Source organism: Mizuhopecten yessoensis, unplaced genomic scaffold (assembly GCF_002113885.1).
Source record: "Mizuhopecten yessoensis strain PY_sf001 unplaced genomic scaffold, ASM211388v2 scaffold6443, whole genome shotgun sequence".
NCBI classification, from domain to species: Eukaryota; Metazoa; Mollusca; class Bivalvia; order Pectinida; family Pectinidae; genus Mizuhopecten; species Mizuhopecten yessoensis.
Genome location: NW_018406552.1, coordinates 872,912 through 891,110, shown reverse-complemented (window position 1 = coordinate 891,110; position 18,199 = coordinate 872,912). Strand labels below are relative to the sequence as shown.

Here is an 18,199-nt window from a genome sequence, read left to right as displayed (position 1 = left end):
CCCCCCTCTGTTGTAGAACATGTGGTCTGTGAGGATGAGTTTAAGTATGCCCTACTGGCCAACAACTGTCTGTACCCCGGCCTGTCTGTTGTAGTATATTTTGTATAATAGATCCCCCCCTCTGTTGTAGAACATGTGGTCTGTGAGGATGAGTTTAAGTATGCCCTACTGGCCAACAACTGTCTGTACCCAGGCCTGTCTACACTGGTGTCACTGTTGATGCATACTTCCACAGGATAGTAAGTATATTAACTCATTCACCCCTGAAGACACATTTGAACTCTTCCAATTCAAAGGTTGGAATAGTTCATTATGAAGTTTCAGGGGTGAATGAGTTAAGTGTTTATGTCATAAACCCTTTCAACACTGTAGACCAAAATGGACTCGCCAATATAAATGTATGGTAGAGTCTACTAAAGATACCAAGGGGTGAAAGGGTTAAAGCTTGTTATTATATATTGAATTGTGCTTGTACATTAAAACCTCATTATACTGCCACTATTTGTCCAGATAAATGTTGGCGTATTACAGGGGTTTGGTGATAAATTGAGGGAAATGTATAAAGGAGTTCTTAACAAAACCAGAAAAAGGGGACATTGAAATTTTTTGGTGGTTACGAGCTGGCATATGAAACGAGTGGCATTATATTGAGGTTTTACTGTATCAGTAATCTCAGGGGTGTACAATTCTCTTGCCGAAGGCTGGTAAATGTAGATTGATGGGACTAGTTAAAATTTTTAAAATTATAACATAGGTACTGTATGCTAGTAAACAAAAATCAGAATCTACATGTGGGCTTGTACTCTAAATAGGAAATTGTATTCTCCTGAAAAAAGACTCATTTGGACGAATTCATGTACCTGCACATCAAATCTCACCATCCTTTGCACCAGAAGTTAGGCGTCGTACGCACCTTGCTCAACAGATGTGATACAATAGCCACAGAACAACAGGACAAAACACAAGAGCAGAATTGTATGATTTGTCCATGGTTCCTTGGTTACAAATATTTACATTGTTGTCTGTTTCAGTGAGGGCTCCTTAGCAACAGATGTTTATATTGTATGATTTGTCCATGGTTCCTTGGTTACAATTGTTTACATTGTTGACTATTTCAGTGAGGGCTCCTTAGCAACAGAAACGTGGCAGCAGATTTATGGTCAACACTCAGGAAATGAAATATACCACATCCAGCTTGGTAAGAGTACCTTCTTCAGTCAATACGAAGGCAAGAAGTTCACTGAGGCATCAGCCGACGCTCATAAACGGTAAGCCATGCTACTTTTTCTGATTAATAAACAGGGCTTGAAATCCTTCTTTAATTTAACCTCAGTAAGGAGCTTGTTCGAATTTAGTTGGTTGTAAGCTCTTTCCTCAATATACTTCAAAGTAATCAAGATACCATAAACTGACATAGTGTTCCAGCTTCTATGTCGTGACAAAGGTTACAAAACTTTGAACTTTTTATATTTTACAATAACCTGGTACCTGGTACAAAACAAGTTTTTAACTACAACAATTACTCTTGTTGGCCCCATATGGAGGTGCGTAGCAGGGTCTTAATATGGAAAGAAACTGTAGTACCCGAGAAAACCCAAGTAGTCATATACCTTTCCTACTGTCAATCATTGGCACAAATCTGGGCTACCTTGGTGCAAGGTGAGTGCACTAACTATTAAACCACTGCCCCACCCGACTACCCTTAAGGTTATGACATTAAACTATACTGTAACAAGCCAGGTTACATTAAACTGTCACTGTTCAGCTATTGTTGTGAAAGGTTAAGGTAACATGTAATTGTCATTGTTTCAGGTATGGTGTTACGTTACTAGGGATCCTAGATGTGGAGAATGTGACGGGGGAGCCTCGGCTACAGCTCAACCCAGGCATGCACTGTTACCTCAAGAAAACAGACTTCTGTTTCTACATGAGCATAACAAAGGAGGAATACTCTAAAATCAAAACTCAGGATGATAGTAAGGAGAAGACGAAGACTGAGAGAGAAAAGAAATATGGTATGATATTTACAGGCACCATTATCAGCAAAGTTGTACAAAATAGGAAGATGTGTGGATTTCATAAAATGGTTACAGAATTTGGTTTGAAGCTGACTTTTTTTGGTCACAATTTCATTTTCCAAGGGGCCAAATAGGGGAAATAGAGGTGAATCAATAAAATCTTTTAACTTCCATGATATGAATAAAGGGATTTTATCCCAGCCCTATAACCAAATATAGAATTGCTAGACACGAATAAAAGAAAACATTCATGCTGTCAGGATTGGTCCAGCAGTCCATACCTACCAGTGGCGACTATACCACCCTGAGTCCCGGGGTCATAACATGGAAACTGAGGAAAGCGACTCGTGGCCCTTGGGCTGTTCGTAATCCGAGTTAAACAAATAAAGAGTTAAATAAAATGGAAACAGTGTTTGAGATCCCCACACTGATACCTTATACAAAATTGCTAGACATGAAGAACACATTATGTTCTTGGTGTCTTACCCAACCAAAAGCTTTGAATTAAGTCCTTCTTGCAGCTTGTTTTGTTGTCCTCCTATGGTAAACTGGCAAAGTACTTCACAGGATTTAAATTGAAAACAAAATACCAGGAGAGCTATTGAGGCCCCTGGGCCTTCTGTTTATAAATTCAACATATACAGACAAAATTTTGAATGACTACTATCCAGTCTTAGACTACTTGATTATAAAAGTAGAATCATGAACACAATAAAAGACTTGGAAACTAAGAATATTATGAAAAGTTACCAGGTTTTGGTATACATATTAGCTATTAATTTTGTTATGTATTTTTTGTCAGCTATGATGGCATCAGAGCTCCAGAGATTTATAGAAGCCCATGGCGACGATGAGGAATCAGATGGCGAGGAGAGTGTATTCAACACACTTAGCTCCCAGGCTGGGTTAGAACTCAAAAAGCAGCTCCTGTTAGATGTGCCAGGGGAGCCTACTCCGGACAACATCAACCTCCTCAGCCACAATGCTGATGTGACAGACGCAAGTGCCAACATCAAACTTCAGCAGATGATGGACGACATTGGACAAAATGAGTGAGTGGGGCACTGTTGAGTACTCTGTTGCCTGTAATTTGTGTATAATGAAATAACATGTTCCAGATTCTGGATTTACTGACAGGCTTCAATTTGCTCTCACATATAGAAAGACAGGTTCAGATCTTCTATAGAATTGTTATTTACCAAATAAAGTCAAACATGGTCATGCAATCACCACAGTTAAAGAGACCACCTTTGTTAAGAGACCACCTTTGTTAAGATACCACCTTTGTAAAGAGACCACCTTTGTTAAGAGACCACCTTTGTAAAGAGACCACCTTTGTTAAGAGAACACCATGTTAAGAGACCACCCTTGTAAAGAGACCACCTTTGTTAAGAGACCACCTTTGTTAAGAGGCCACCTTTGTTAAGACACCACCTTAGTAAAGAGACCACCTTTGTTAAGAGACCACCTTAGTAAAGAGATCACCTTTGTTAAGAGATTACCTTAGTAAAGAGACCACCTTTGTTAAGAGACCACCTTTGTAAAGAGACCACCTTTGTTAAGAAACCACTTTCAATATTTCCATTGTAGATGTTAAATTTCAAACTGAATATGTATTAGGAGACCTCCAATTTGAATAAGAGATTGGAGATGACTTACATTAGGAACACAATGAGATTTCTTCATCTTGAGAATCAGTTTGGAGGTAGAAGATGAACTCCCCATTGATAAATATTAAATTAAATCAACTTTTGACTTTTCATTTCGTCAAGCTGCTATTTGATTTATAGCCCCCGCACAAGAATATGGATCAGGACTTTGTCCATCTGTCAGTCTTATACCTTTTTAAAAGATGAAGCAGCATTTACTAAAATTGGCTTGCATGCCACATTTTACATATAATATGGCACTTTCTTAAATATTGATACCAATGTTTTGTCTGTAGGTCTGCTTGCAATTCTTTGCTTTGTTATATAGTCACCTAAAACATGGAACATACCTATTTTGATAATTTAAAAAAAATAATGATAATATTGAGTTCTGTTTACACAGATGGGAAATACATAAATGTTTGTTGTAGAGTTATTACTGGTTCACCACCTGTAACACTGTACGCGGGCACAAAAAACACACGCTGCTACCTTGTCAAGAAGGAGCGACCACTTTGCTGTCTGAGGTGGGGAGAGGTAATTGTGATTTACTTATACTGAGTCTATTACTATCTTCTGTGGGAACAGGTATGCCTGATATACTGAAACTGTTATTATCTTCTCTAGAGATAGGTATGTTTGATATACTGAATCCATTACTATCTACTGTGATTATAGTTAGAAACATGTGTTACTATTATAGTATAATAAACAGTTTATATATATTTTATATCCATTTATTTCTCTTTATGTTATAGGAATTTTGATATAAACCAAAATGAGATATTATCATTAACTCATTTACTGACTTTTTCTGTGAAAATAAAAGATCTTTCATATATAAAGTTTGTTTTTTCTGTTGAAGCATTATAGTTGTAATCAAGTGTGATACTGTTACAGGATTGTGAGCACTGTAACTTCAAGAATGCCAATGAACAGCGATGGCAGGGGCGCCTCATTATCCTGTCTACAGAGAGGCCACATTCTGGTATCTACAACTTCATCGTACCTCTGAGGTCACAGTTTATCAACATAGTCTCCCTCAGTCCTATAATACTACTGCTGGAGATGGAGTGAGTAAAATAAAACTTAGCGACAGAGGTCGTATTATTATATAGAAATAGCCGTGCTCTGCACCCCTGAATATGTCATAGCAAAATTGAAGGCATGCAGTAAGTCACTTGATTGGTCACAGGTAAAAAAAACCTGACCAATTACTAGGATGATATATGTCCTTTGAAGGTTACAGAGGAGCGACACCCGACTTCAAAATCAGTCAACTTTACCATTACACAGCTGGCATCAAAGGATCAAACTAGTCTTCTCGTCTGATCCACAAGGATGTGCACATAAACGTGCATTGAGCCTTTGATTTTGCTATGACAAATTCCAGGAGTGCAGAGAGTGAAAGTGGGTGTATTAATATATACTCCCTGGAGTATTGAGGATGATATACGGAGATATAGTGACAGAGGTTGCATATTATGTAGTAGACATTATATACAAAGTATACAAGTAAAAAATGTGTAATAGTAGTAATATTTGTACTATTCATATCCATGCATGTATATCTATCTTTTCATAGCAATCCAGGAACTTGTACCATCAATAGACAATGTAGCAATCCAGGAACTTGCACCATCAATAGACAACGCAGCAATCCAGGAACTTGTACGATCAATAGACAATGTAGCAACCCAGGAACTTGTACCATCAATAGCCAATGTAGCAATCCAGGAACTTGTACATCAATAGACAATGTAGCGATCCAGGAACTTGTACCATCGATAGACAATGTAGCAATCCAGGAACTTGCACCATCAATAGACAACGCAGCAATCCAGGAACTTGTACCATCAATAGACAATGTCACTATGACCCTTTTGAGAGTATTGAGCTGTTTACCTCTGAAACATCAAGACCTTTTTGGAGGTCAATGTGTTGTAGAGGTCATATATACATGCATATAGAAGATGGGTGTATATTATAAATTTAAATGAATTAGAAGTTATATTTATAGAAGTCGACGTCATATGTGTATAAAAGGCATGTGCATATGAAGAGATCATTTGCGCAATGAGAATTAAAAATATCTACCTGTCCATGTTCACACTATTTATGAAGTAGAGATTGTCTTGTCAGGACTAAAAGAAGCTATGATAAAAATATTTCATAGTCATGACTTTATGATACTCTTTCACTCTGACAGACCGGACAGCTTATTTCTGGAGACCATCGCCATGTTCCCCATGGTCTATTGGATGAAAGGTTCACTCAAGTAAGATTGTTTCCTTTTAGTAACATGACAATCGGTTTCCACTCTGTCAATTTATAGTTTACTTTCAACGAAGTGTTTTAAAATCTTTCAACAGGTTCTTCTAAACGACAGAATTTTTTTTTGTGAAAGAGTAGCCAGATATTTATGACTCATCAATTTACTGTCCGGTGTTTTCAGTGTGGATGACCTACTGATGGCCGGAATACAAAAGTCCAGTCACCTTGTGGTCACTAATCGTGAGTGTAAGGACGCTGTGGAGACAGAGAATGTTCTGGTCGACTCAGAGACCATCGTCGCTGTACAGACTGTCTACAAGTTAGTGCTACAATACATATAGAAATGCTTCAGAAATAAATATATTATATCACAACATTGTCGCTGTATAGACTGTCTACAAGTTAGTGCTACAATACATATAGAAATGCCTCAGAAATAAATATATTATATCACAACATCGTCCCTGTACAGACCGTCTACAAGTTAGTGCTACAATACATATAGAAATGCTTCCGAAATAAATATATTATATCACAACATCGTCGCTGTACAGACCGTCCACAGGTAAGTGCTACTATACAATGTCATATAGAAATGCTTCAGAAATAAATATATTATATCACAACATTGTCGCTGTACAGACAGTCTACAGCTAAGTGCTACAATACATATAGAAAGGCTTCAGAAATAAATATATTATATCACAACATCGTCGCTGTACAGACCGTCTACAAGTTAGTGCTATTATACATATAGAAATGCTTCAGAAATAAATATATTATATCACAACATCGTCGCTGTACAGACAGTCTACAGGTAAGTGCTACTCTACATATCGAAATGCTTCAGAAATAAAAATATTATATCACAACATTGTCGCTATACAGAACGCCTACAGGTAAGCGCTACTCTACATATAGAAATGCTACCGAAATAAAAATATCATATCACAACATTGTCGCTATACAGAACGCCTACAGGTAAGCGCTACTCTACATATAGAAATGCTACCGAAATAAAAATATCATATCACAACATTGTCGCTATACAGAACGCCTACAGGTAAGTGCTACTCTACATATAGAAATGCTTCCGAAATAAAAATATCATATCACAACATTGTCTCTATACAGAACGCCTACAGGTAAGTGCTACTCTACATATAGAAATGCTACCGAAATAAAAATATCATATCACAACATTGTCGCTATACAGAACGCCTACAGGTAAGTGCTACTCTACATATAGAAATGCTACCGAAATAAAAATATCATATCACAACATTGTCGCTATACAGAACGCCTGCAGGTAAGTGCTACTCTACATATCGAAATGCTTCAGAAATAAAAATATTATATCACAATATCGTCGCTATACAGACCGCCTACAAGTTAGTGCTACAATACATATAGAAATGCCTCAGAGATGAACAAAAAGGATCCTGTGGGAATTCCTTATTTCCCATATCTTCATTGCCTAAAGGATCCCTGTCCCACAGCACTGCATTTTTTCCTATATACAGTAACCTCCCTTTTACTTTCTTTTAGAAATAAATGTAGCACTTTGGGCCAGTACGCTTTCATTGACCAGATAGCTCAAATGGTAACAGCGATAGTATAACTAGCAATCTAAAGTCCAGTGTTCAAACACTGTTCTAGCCTCACTCAGAACACTCTTGCTAATTATATTTTGTTAATTCATCTTGATGATTTTTCATAAGAATCCAGTAAGGATAGTTTTCTTTTTAGAAAAGATTTATCAAGGCTATAGCCATGCATTAAAAAACAGTTTCCAATATTTACATAAAGTTTTTGGCATTGGGATAGGGTTCCTTAATGGACCCATAAAGGGTGTGGCCGCTCCAGCTTCTTAGGGCCCATCACTAAAACTATCAGATTGCCATTGTAAAAATCGTAGAGGCCACATGTGACTGCAGGATAGGACCTGTCTTGAAGACTGCATCCATGTAGTGATTACTGGGAAAACGAAAAATCTGATGTAAGATGTAAGGTACCAGATACATATGACTATAGACAACTAATGTCCATATGTAGACAATGCCCTTGTCTTGAAGACTCGGGTAGAGGGTTTCTAATGTGAACTGAAAATAACATGGTTTGAAAAAAACCCACCACAGATTCAAGGGTACTACTTTTTGTTTTTTGAATGGAATAGATAAAGGAATAAAAGAATAATCTCACCTGGAATGTTAACAATTTGATAAAAAAAAATGTATATAGCTTTTCATGTATTATATTGACCACAAATATGCCCCCACTTGCAAATAACCGCCGTTTTCACTTTGATAAATGTCCAAGGAACAGGGTTACGCTGATAGGTGTAAACCATGGTGACTACAGTATGAACTATTGTGATAGAAATTAATCCTAGTAACGTTGATTAGTACTCTTTTTAAACTTTTTTACATGTTATTCTTGCAGACTTTTCCCGAATGCAAATATCATCACTGAACTGGACAAAGCGTCCAACATGCGGTTCATGCAATTTCAGGCACATGATCACTATGCACAGAAAATCTCCAAACTTGAGAAGGTACTTAACTTTTTTGTATGTTATTTGTACGAAACGAAAGAGTATTACTTCAAATTAATCTACCCATAAAAGATAAGTTAATGAACAGATCACTTTTATTATAGATGTGAAAAATATTTGACAAGACATATGATCGAAAGTGATCAATAAGTATTTTTGTTTAACTGTTCAATAATTTTTTTAGTTTTATAGATCAATAAATATTTTAATTTCATAGATCAATTAATATTTCAGTTAAAAGATCAATAACTCTTGAGTTTAATCGATCAATAGATATTTCTTAGTTTAATAAATCAATACATATATAAGTTTAATAGATTGATAAATATTTTAGTTTTATATGTCAATTAATATTTTAGTTATAGTGTACAGAGAGGCATTGTCTATGAAAGTTTTTAGGTCACCTGAGACAAAGTCTCAAGTGACCTATTGCGATCGCCTTTTGTCCGNTAATAACTTGATTGGAATTATAACCTTGAATTGACAGTTTGATACTTTGAAAATTTTGAGCCAGCCCTACCCCCAAGGGCTGTAGGGTGGGGCTCAAAGGAGTCAGTGTGCTAAAATTTCTTCATTTTCCTTGTTAAGAATCAGAGGTGCTAGTTTCAAATCCTTTTTAGTCTGAAATCTGTATGCTAGATATTGAGTAAGGTGGTTTTATTGTTTTTTGTCACTTTGAATAATATTTCTGTTCATGTTAAAAACAAAATCAACTCTCTGTATAAATATATCAGGTGACCGTTAAGGCCCATGGGCCTCTTGTTTGAGATTGTAGCCATTTAATTTTATTTTCATAAATATTCATGAAAGGCAGAGAAATTGTTTGAGTGAAACACGTCAAAATTAGGATATAACTTGTATAAAGTTGATATAACTTGTCCCCAATCCTTTGCTTTAAATTTGAAGCACTAAAATAATATTGTGTTGTGAAATGCTATGATATTCTGTAAAGTATCATGGAATGCTTCAGGTTTATGCCTAAGATTTTACATGTTTAGAAACTAAAGGAACACATGAGGACAACTTTGACCCATATTTTCCGTCTCCCCTTTGCTGCGGGCCGCGTTTTCAGTGGGAGTATGTTGGACACACTTCTCTATCAGGTCAGTAAAATCCCTCACTGGTTTTAAGGTAACTGTACCACTGCACCTTTTGTAGTCTTGAGAAAGAGTTCAAGTCCGTTCATTCTTAGGAATAATTTTATTTTTAACAAAAATTTGCACAATGTCTCCAGAAAAAATATCATCTACATTTTTTTCTGCATTAGTAAACTCTTTGAACATTATTTTGAAATAAAAAGGATCATGACATACTTATGGGCCAGGTGAAGAATTACTTCAGAATAATTCTTATATATTAAAATTCCAGGAATGGTTTTAAACAAATCAAAGTTTGGGTCAAAAGGGATGTTAAAGTAATTACCCAAGTTCAGGCCAGAAAGATATTCAACAAATCCATGTTCAGGATAGGGAATTTGACACTCACCCGAATTCAAGTTGACCTAATCACAGGTTCAAATTAATAACACAGTACTGTTTGTGGTGTTTACAGACATTTGTAAAAGGATACCTGATCAAGTTTGTGCGGCTGTTGCTCGGGATTGATGCTGAAATGAATTCTGGTCACCTGTCTAGTGTAAGTACGACTGCTACTGTTGACCAGGAAATTGTCGCCGATTAAAATTTCTGGCTTCAACAGTAAAATCAATTTTTCGCCCAATATTAAATTCACCCTCCACCTTTAATTACTATGTATAGTATATTGTTTACAAATATCATTGTTAGTAATGATAAATTTGCCATGATAATGGGGGGCGAAAAAAAGGCAAAAATTAAACTGCAGAGAAAATTTCCCAGTATTCAGTAGTTGGCTGTCTATTGCAAATTATGTGACAACCAGAGCTAGATGTGCAGTTAGTTTACTGAAATTTATTCTCTTATTTCATTTTTCCTTTGTCTTAGTTTTGATTTGTTTTACCAATATATATCAAATATTTAATTTCACGAACAGATCAAAGTGAAGCGCCCAGTTCTTGCCAAGTATAGGACATATGGAGATTTATACCAGGGCTTGTGTTCAATGACGGGGGAAGTCCCTGTCGCTATTTATAGAACTGAGAAAAGGAAACTTGTAGATGACCAAGAGGTAAGAAACTAAGTTAAGCTAATTTTATCTTTTATAATATATTAGTTTCACTTCATTTTCAAGCCTACCGGTGGATACTGAGGTTGAGTCTTTTGTGTTCGAAGGCGTCATTTGATATATCTTGATGGGTTTTCCATATCTATACCTGTCGAGTAAATTAAATGTCACCCTGGCAAAATACTAGCCGCTTCCTACCGACACGGCTAGAGAGACTTTCTCTTTAGCTCATTCGGTAAAGAATAAGACTAGTAAGCCAGAGGTCCCAGGTTCGACTCCTGGTGGAGGCTTTGAAAAATTAATGACCTCTGTTACATAAAATATGTTTGTTACAGTTATCATGAACTCATGGCTTTAAACTTATCCGAAAGGGATAATATAAACAAAGTCTTTGTTGGTATGGTAATGAATATTGCACTGATGATGGAAATTAGTCTTGCTGTATGTCTATTCGTCTAAGTGTACTTATCTATAGCAAAAGCTAAGCTAAAAATTAACTTTAATATGGGCGCTGCTGAAAAACTTGGAAGAAACTAGGTGAACAAATTGCTTCAAAATGAACTTGCATATTTTATTCTGAAACTATTGTGTTTAGATCCAACTAAATCACCGATGAAGGTGGAGGTATGTGAGGGCATGTTAATAAATATGTATATTTAAAAAAATAAAATCGGTGCAGAGTGTAATTTCTGATGTTCCCAAATTTAGCAGTGCTCATGTTGAATTCAAGCATGTATATAATCCTATGGGTATTGTAATGTAATGAATTGTTATGTAATGTAATGTTTAGTCTCTGGTCTTAATGTAATTGTTCACATGAAAATCAATAAAAAAAATGAAATGTAAAAAAAAAACCTCATGGCTTTAACTAAGGCATCATCATCTGTACTGTATCATGAATGATCTTATGCGTCCTATTGAAGAGGTCAACACCACAAATTCCATTGACGCTCTCTTCATGTTTTAGAAGGAAACTTTTTCAAATGGGAGACAGGGTAACATTTTTGAGATGGGAATTACAACATAATCTCACAATATCCAACAGCAACATTTAAAAGTGTATGTTCAGTTCTTTTGCCCCCATATATAACAGCTTTCATATCACTGTTCTGAATTTAAAAAAATACTGATGACATTCAACAGGAAATATTGCCCCCCCCCCCCCAAAAAAAAAGAGAGAAAAGAAAATAACTAATGTTTGTTTAAAACAAAGGATGATAATCCAGAGAATAACAACAAGTCAGCGGAACAGAAAGGCCAGACACGGAGAACATCAACGACCAAGAAGATGTCTCTCAACATCAAACAGTTCTACGAGAAGTCGGAGAAGGATGACGTTTCAGATCTGGTCAGGAACAGGATGAAATCTCTAGAGATGGATACTCTGAGCTTTAGTAAGATTATGTATCAGAGATTAATATTACCTTTTTACCCGTGATATATCAGAAATTGTCAGTTTGATAAAATCTGATGACTTTACTACAGTGATGATATACAAAATGTTACATTTTCACATGTGATGAAATCAGATCCTTTATCGAGTTTATAGTGATCAATCGGACTGGTATTTTCTAAGCACTGCATTCAAAGCTGAAACAGTATTAACGTAGTTTACTCCATATATTAACTGAAACCATTTTTATACGGGAAATCTACCAGATTGGTTATACACTTTAAGCAGTAAACAAAAGAAATTCGTTGAGTAGCCCATTCAAAATGGAGAAGAGCCTTTAGCTTGTTGTCAAGTGTGACATCATTGGAATATGGCACCAGATTATGCTACAAAATCTCACATTTTTTCATCTTTGCACATTAAAAAATATGATAATTATAAATTGTAATGCTTTTCCTATTGGATACCATTATTTCACTTGTACAGCAGAATAAAATGGTATTTTGGTTTACATATGGTTTGACTCTAACATTGACTTTATATTGTACAGGTGAGCATGACGAGACGGATACACCTGTATCCTATGTTATCCTCAATCCTCACCCACAGAGGAAGCTGAGGAAGGGAGATTTGGTGTAAGTAACAAACTGTTAAAACGATGTAAAGCACAAGTATTTATAAACCTTTGTCTGAAGTTTATAATACTGCTTCATGAATAAGCTTTCAGGACTGACATGAAGTAAAAAAACATAAAATTAACTAACATTGTTGCGGTGATAAGTGCCTCTATCAGCATTATAATCACTTCGTATTCGAAATCCGAAGGTTTTGCTACTGATATACATATCTTGTCTTCACCTTATGAATATATCATAACTTAGTTCAACTTATTCAGATCATAGTCCAATGTCTTTGATATGATGTCACTCTGATGTTGTTGTAAATCTCCTTTCATCACTTTCTCAAAATTTATCAATGGGGTTTTCAAAAGTTATTAGTCCCCTACCGGTGAAACGGGGGGACTAGAGGTTTTGTCTGCGTCCGTCCGTCGCCAAAATCTGCAGGTTAAAGTTTGGGTTAAAGTTTTGTAATGGCTTACCATTCACTTAATAATGATGTTAGGATGCTGATTCTTAGCATAGAGGTTCTTTAGGGGTCTATAGCATTAATGCTGTGGATTGAAAATGGAAAATAATTTTATTTTTTGGGGAATTTTTGACATGTTTTGGACTTGACTATCTTGGCCAAAATCTTAGGGTTAAAGTTTGGGCTAAAGTTTTGTAACGGCCCACCGTTCCCTTATAATAATGATGTTAGGATGCTGATTTTATGTACAGAGTTTTTTTAGGGATCTAGCATTAATGCTGTGGATTGAAAATGGAAAAGAATTATTTTTTTTGAATTTTTGACATGTNTTTTATTTTTTGGGGAATTTTTGACATGTTTTGGACTTAACTATCTTGGCCAAAATCTTAGGGTTAAAGTTTGGGTTAAAGTTTTGTAATGGCTCACCGTTCCCTTTGTAATATTGTTAGGATGCTGATTTTATGGACAGAGGTTCTTTAGGGGTCTAGCATTAATGTTGTTAAGTGAAAGTGAATAAATAATTCTTGTTGTTTTTTTTGACAAGATTTGGACTTAACTATCTTGGCCAAAATCTGAAGGTTAAAGTTTGGGGGGCGGGTAGGGGACATGTTTTGATTCATCAATACCCACAGAATGCTTGTTAGATTGGGTGTTTGTATCATATGTTGTCAGGTAGGGAATTCTAGTTGCTAACAATTTGTCATGACAACATTCTAAGGCATTTATAAACCACATTGCCAATGATGCAAGAAGACTAGTCTAATGTTTCTGATGAAGATCAAAGGAAACATGTTGAAATGTAACAGTGAAATTGACAGGCTTTGGAGTTTGTTGTAGCTCTGCTGCAACTTTCAAAGGACAGGTATCACAAAGACGGGATCATTGTTAGAAACGACATCTGAATAATTTGTAAAATCTGCTTCTTAGTGTTTATGTTTGATCTTCTAATCTAAATTCTAATACTGGATTTGTCCTTACAGGTATGTTATACAACCAAGCTCCATGTTCGCCATTCCCTCCAAGGTGTACAAATCGAAAGGTCGCCGAAGAGCAATGTCGTACAAGACTTCCAGTACGGTCGAATTAACTAAGCATGCCCAGTATCGTTCAAGAAGCCACTCTGTTGACGATGGAATCAGTTGTGCAACAGCGTTAGGGTCAGAACTGGTGGGTAATCTACGCGATAGTTTAGGGGATGGACAAGGACGCGAGTCAGCGCCAATACTTGGCATCGGGCAAGGAAATGAAAACGTCAGTGCAGTGCCACAGATTGTAGTCACAAAGGCCAAGACAGGGAAAGTGTTCACCACTGAACCAACACCAGAATTGGCAATGCTTTAATTAAGCATTCAAGATTTATTGAATCTGTTGGTATTCGTGATTGAATTTGAGATTCTTCAAAATTCATTATACAGACACCAATGACAGATTAATCCCACGTTTTACCTTGTAAAATTCCACTGTATGAATTGCCTTAGGTTGATAAATGAGTGGAATGATGTCATAATACAACCAGACTGAAGTATTTTGGGAAATATACTTTTACAACAGTGACTAAAGTGCAGGTATGTGGATAATCCTCACTACTTTAACTCAGTCACCCCTACATATTTAAAATGGACTTGCCGAGTCCTTGATTTTGTAATGTTCAAATGTGACTTCAGGGGTATAAATGGGTTAAATTGTCCATCTAAATACACAGCATACGATATAACATTCTGTGTGTGAATAGTGATACACAGATTTGTGTTACATTTGCTGTATCACTGTTGTAAGATGGTAAAGCCCTGTAATAAAGCTGTTATGAACTTAAACTCATGAACCCCTACATATTTAAACTGGACTTGCCCAGTCTTGGATTTAGTAAGGTTCAAATGTGACTTTAGGGGTGAAGGGTTAAAGACACAGATGTAATCCTGATATGGTCATCTAAGGGACATCACGAAAATTTATAAGGAATCAAAACTCCCAAAATCTATTATTCATCAAGATTTGTATCATAAGTTTCAATGTTGTAGGAAAACAGTTTACCAGACACTATATAGGGTTTTATTTGTACTGCTCTGATAAAGTGTTACTGAGTGTAATGGCACTGTAGAGCACATTCAGTATTGTACTAGCCTATTAGCAAGGTTGTAGGTCATTTCTCTAGGCAACAGGATGTGGTTGTCTCCTTGAGCAAGGTATTTGACTAGATCTTTTTGTTCAATTTCATTTATGTGGAGTGTAGCATGTTACAGTCTGGGTTGGGTGTTACGGTTTTCTGTGCTGTATGTACATTATCAAAGGAATATTAGACGTTTCTGTCTATTAAGTGCTTTAGAATAATTTTCATAAATAAAGCTTAGAGTACTATATAAATATTGTATGATTAATATAATAAAAATATGTCCATGAACTTTTTTAACGAAGTTGCTGAAAAACCTAAAATTTGAAGTTTGATTCAGACACGTTTATGTTTATATTTGTAGCTCAAGTTTATTGCTGGTTGTAAATTAGATATCTGGTGGGATCAAAGAAATTATGTGCATCATTTTCACATTCAGATGCTTTAGAATCAATGGCTGCCTCCAATTAATTTTTGCATTAAAACATCCAATCAATGTGCTAGGAGTAGAACATCCATTATATCAGTTTTCCTACATCTCAAATGGATAATATTTGGTTTAGATTATTACATTAAGTTCTATTTTTATTGACATCAATTCAGTGAAGTGTATTTTTGTGTCCTCTACGGACAGCAAATTACTGGCTTAGTTGTTAACCATTATTTAAGAAACAGTTGATCATCCTCTGTACTTTTTGTATTACAATATCACAAAAAAATGATCATTTTGAGAACTATGCAATAGTGAAAGTTTCATTTTTATTGATACATGTGTGCTTTGAATATATATACCTCGGTCAGTTTGAATAGGCGGATAGTTCGAACATATATAAATGTACAGTTATCTACAATTTGTGAAGTCAATACACTCAAGAGATTAATATTTTGGACAGGTGGTTGTATGGTACATTTTATATTTTATCTCATATACATGTAGATCTATAGTAATAGGCATAATACTCAAACCACTGTTATTTTATATCATCATGTGTATAAATGTTTATATAGTAATGTGTTATTATATATATAATTAGTAGATCTGGCCGGAAGGGCCAAGGGAGGGGAGGTTGTTGCATTTCTAATTTTTGATACTAAGATTTCATTTAAAATCAAATGATGTTGTATTTTGAAAGTTTTTAAAAATTCTGTTCATATGTTAATGTTTGATTATTCATTCCATATTATAATTTATGTCCATGAAAAAATACCTGTATTATTGTCACACAAAGAAAATTTAATACTACTGCCAATATTGCCTACTGTACATATAAAACAAGTATATAACTATCATCTATGTTTGTATATTTCTGTAATATGTATGTAATTATGCATTTCAAACTGACATTTTCTTGTTAACTTCATATGAAGTATTTTTTAATCTATGTGAAATTGTACTAGAAGTTACTGAATACCGGATAATTTGCGCTGCAGTTAAATTTTCACCGTTTTCGCCCTCTGTTAATAAAGCAAATTGATTGTTACAGGGAATTTAAGTAAACAGCAGGATAAACATAGCAATTTAATGTGAAGGCCGAAATTAAAACTGGACGAATATGGATTTTAACGGCGAAGGGCAAAAAATAACTGGGCAAAAAATTCACAGTATACAGTATGTTTTATAACTTTCCATCATTTTTTTTCAAAATTTCAGATTCAAGTTTTTGCATCAAAAATTATGACAGTAAATTCACCTGATGCTACATTTCACAGGAATTTCATGTGATCTTCTAGATAAGGTCTAACTTATTGCAAACATTTAAAATAATCAATATCTTTGATTTCAATATCATCTAGTGTTATTTTTGCACTTACACAAAAAAGAATACACACAAATGTATGTAAAATAGGGACCACAAACAGAAAAGGAGAGAATCAACATCTTGGTTGGGTCATAAGAGTTGTAGAAGGAATCTTCAATGGACGCTCAACACTATTATAACTACAGCTCCATCAAGGGAGTAAGCACAAAATAGTAAGAATGTATGTTCAGGCAATGTTACATTAGTGGTGTCGGGGTACAGTTGTAGTTAGGTATGTACCATAATTATATTAATTCGCTGGAAATGTCTGTTGGGGACTTTTTCGTTTTTATTTTTTTTAAATAACACTACTGTATATATAACCTATTACAAAAGATATATGTATTTAATATCAATTATTGCGACCTCAATTTGCTTGGTAATGAACCTACATACTTCAATGCATTTAAACAATGTTTTACAGATTTTATTACATATTTATTCTGACAAATTACTACATTTGGTATCTGTAAAATCTAGATCTGAATTGAAATAAGTTCCAAATATGTTAATAGGAGATAATGGGATTATCTCCCTTGTGTAGGAAAGATCCAGATGTATCACGTGTAAGAGAGGGGCATAGAATTTATATTTCACATGTAACTATAGAATGGAGATTTCTTGGCTTTCAGGGATACCCATATTTTCAAAATTTTCAACAACTGACTAAGTTATTTAATATGTGCTATTAAACTTTACATTCCAAATATCAACAACATATTTGCATCTAATAATAATTTGTACAAAATTCAGTGCTCCAAGCTGTATCATTCCCTAATTCAATTGACCTCGGATGGATTCACTGCAGCTCCTTTTAACTCATTCACCCCTGAAATTTCATAATGAACTATTCCAACCTTTGAATGGGAAGGGTTCAAATGTGTCTTCAGGGGTGAATGAGTAAAAAGATATGCTAGCTGCTGCAAAGTATAAATCATGTTTTAGCCCTGTTGTAGATTGTGTGAAGCATTCCAGGTAGGACTACATTGTTATTATAAGTTCCAATGTAAAATAATTATATGTGAGCTATTACAAAACATAAATCATGTTTTAGCCCTGTTGTAGTTTAGGTTGAGTATCCCTGGTAGGGATTAAGCTCCATTGTGAAATATGCTAAGCTAGATGTTACAAAACATAAATCATGTTTTAGCCCTGTTGTAGTTTAGGTTGAGTATCC

General features: G+C 35.2%; 1 protein-coding gene across 1 annotated transcript in view; it reads left to right on the top strand.

Annotated features, from left to right (window-relative positions):
• The window catches only part of LOC110452145 (potassium channel subfamily T member 2-like), a 56,790-nt gene extending 39,884 nt beyond the window's left edge, over window positions 1-16,906 (top strand). Inside the window, exons 19-33 of the mRNA XM_021500505.1 lie at window positions 131-239; window positions 1,119-1,268; window positions 1,813-2,015; window positions 2,821-3,070; window positions 4,099-4,204; window positions 4,568-4,740; window positions 5,877-5,945; window positions 6,123-6,260; window positions 8,384-8,495; window positions 9,494-9,598; window positions 10,047-10,130; window positions 10,506-10,640; window positions 11,851-12,031; window positions 12,581-12,665; window positions 14,097-16,906. Of these exons, the coding sequence (XP_021356180.1) occupies window positions 131-239; window positions 1,119-1,268; window positions 1,813-2,015; window positions 2,821-3,070; window positions 4,099-4,204; window positions 4,568-4,740; window positions 5,877-5,945; window positions 6,123-6,260; window positions 8,384-8,495; window positions 9,494-9,598; window positions 10,047-10,130; window positions 10,506-10,640; window positions 11,851-12,031; window positions 12,581-12,665; window positions 14,097-14,457 (2,261 nt within the window). The 3' untranslated portion in view covers window positions 14,458-16,906. The remainder of the gene's footprint in view (window positions 1-130; window positions 240-1,118; window positions 1,269-1,812; window positions 2,016-2,820; window positions 3,071-4,098; window positions 4,205-4,567; window positions 4,741-5,876; window positions 5,946-6,122; window positions 6,261-8,383; window positions 8,496-9,493; window positions 9,599-10,046; window positions 10,131-10,505; window positions 10,641-11,850; window positions 12,032-12,580; window positions 12,666-14,096) is intronic.
• Window positions 16,907-18,199: the final 1,293 nt, after the last annotated feature.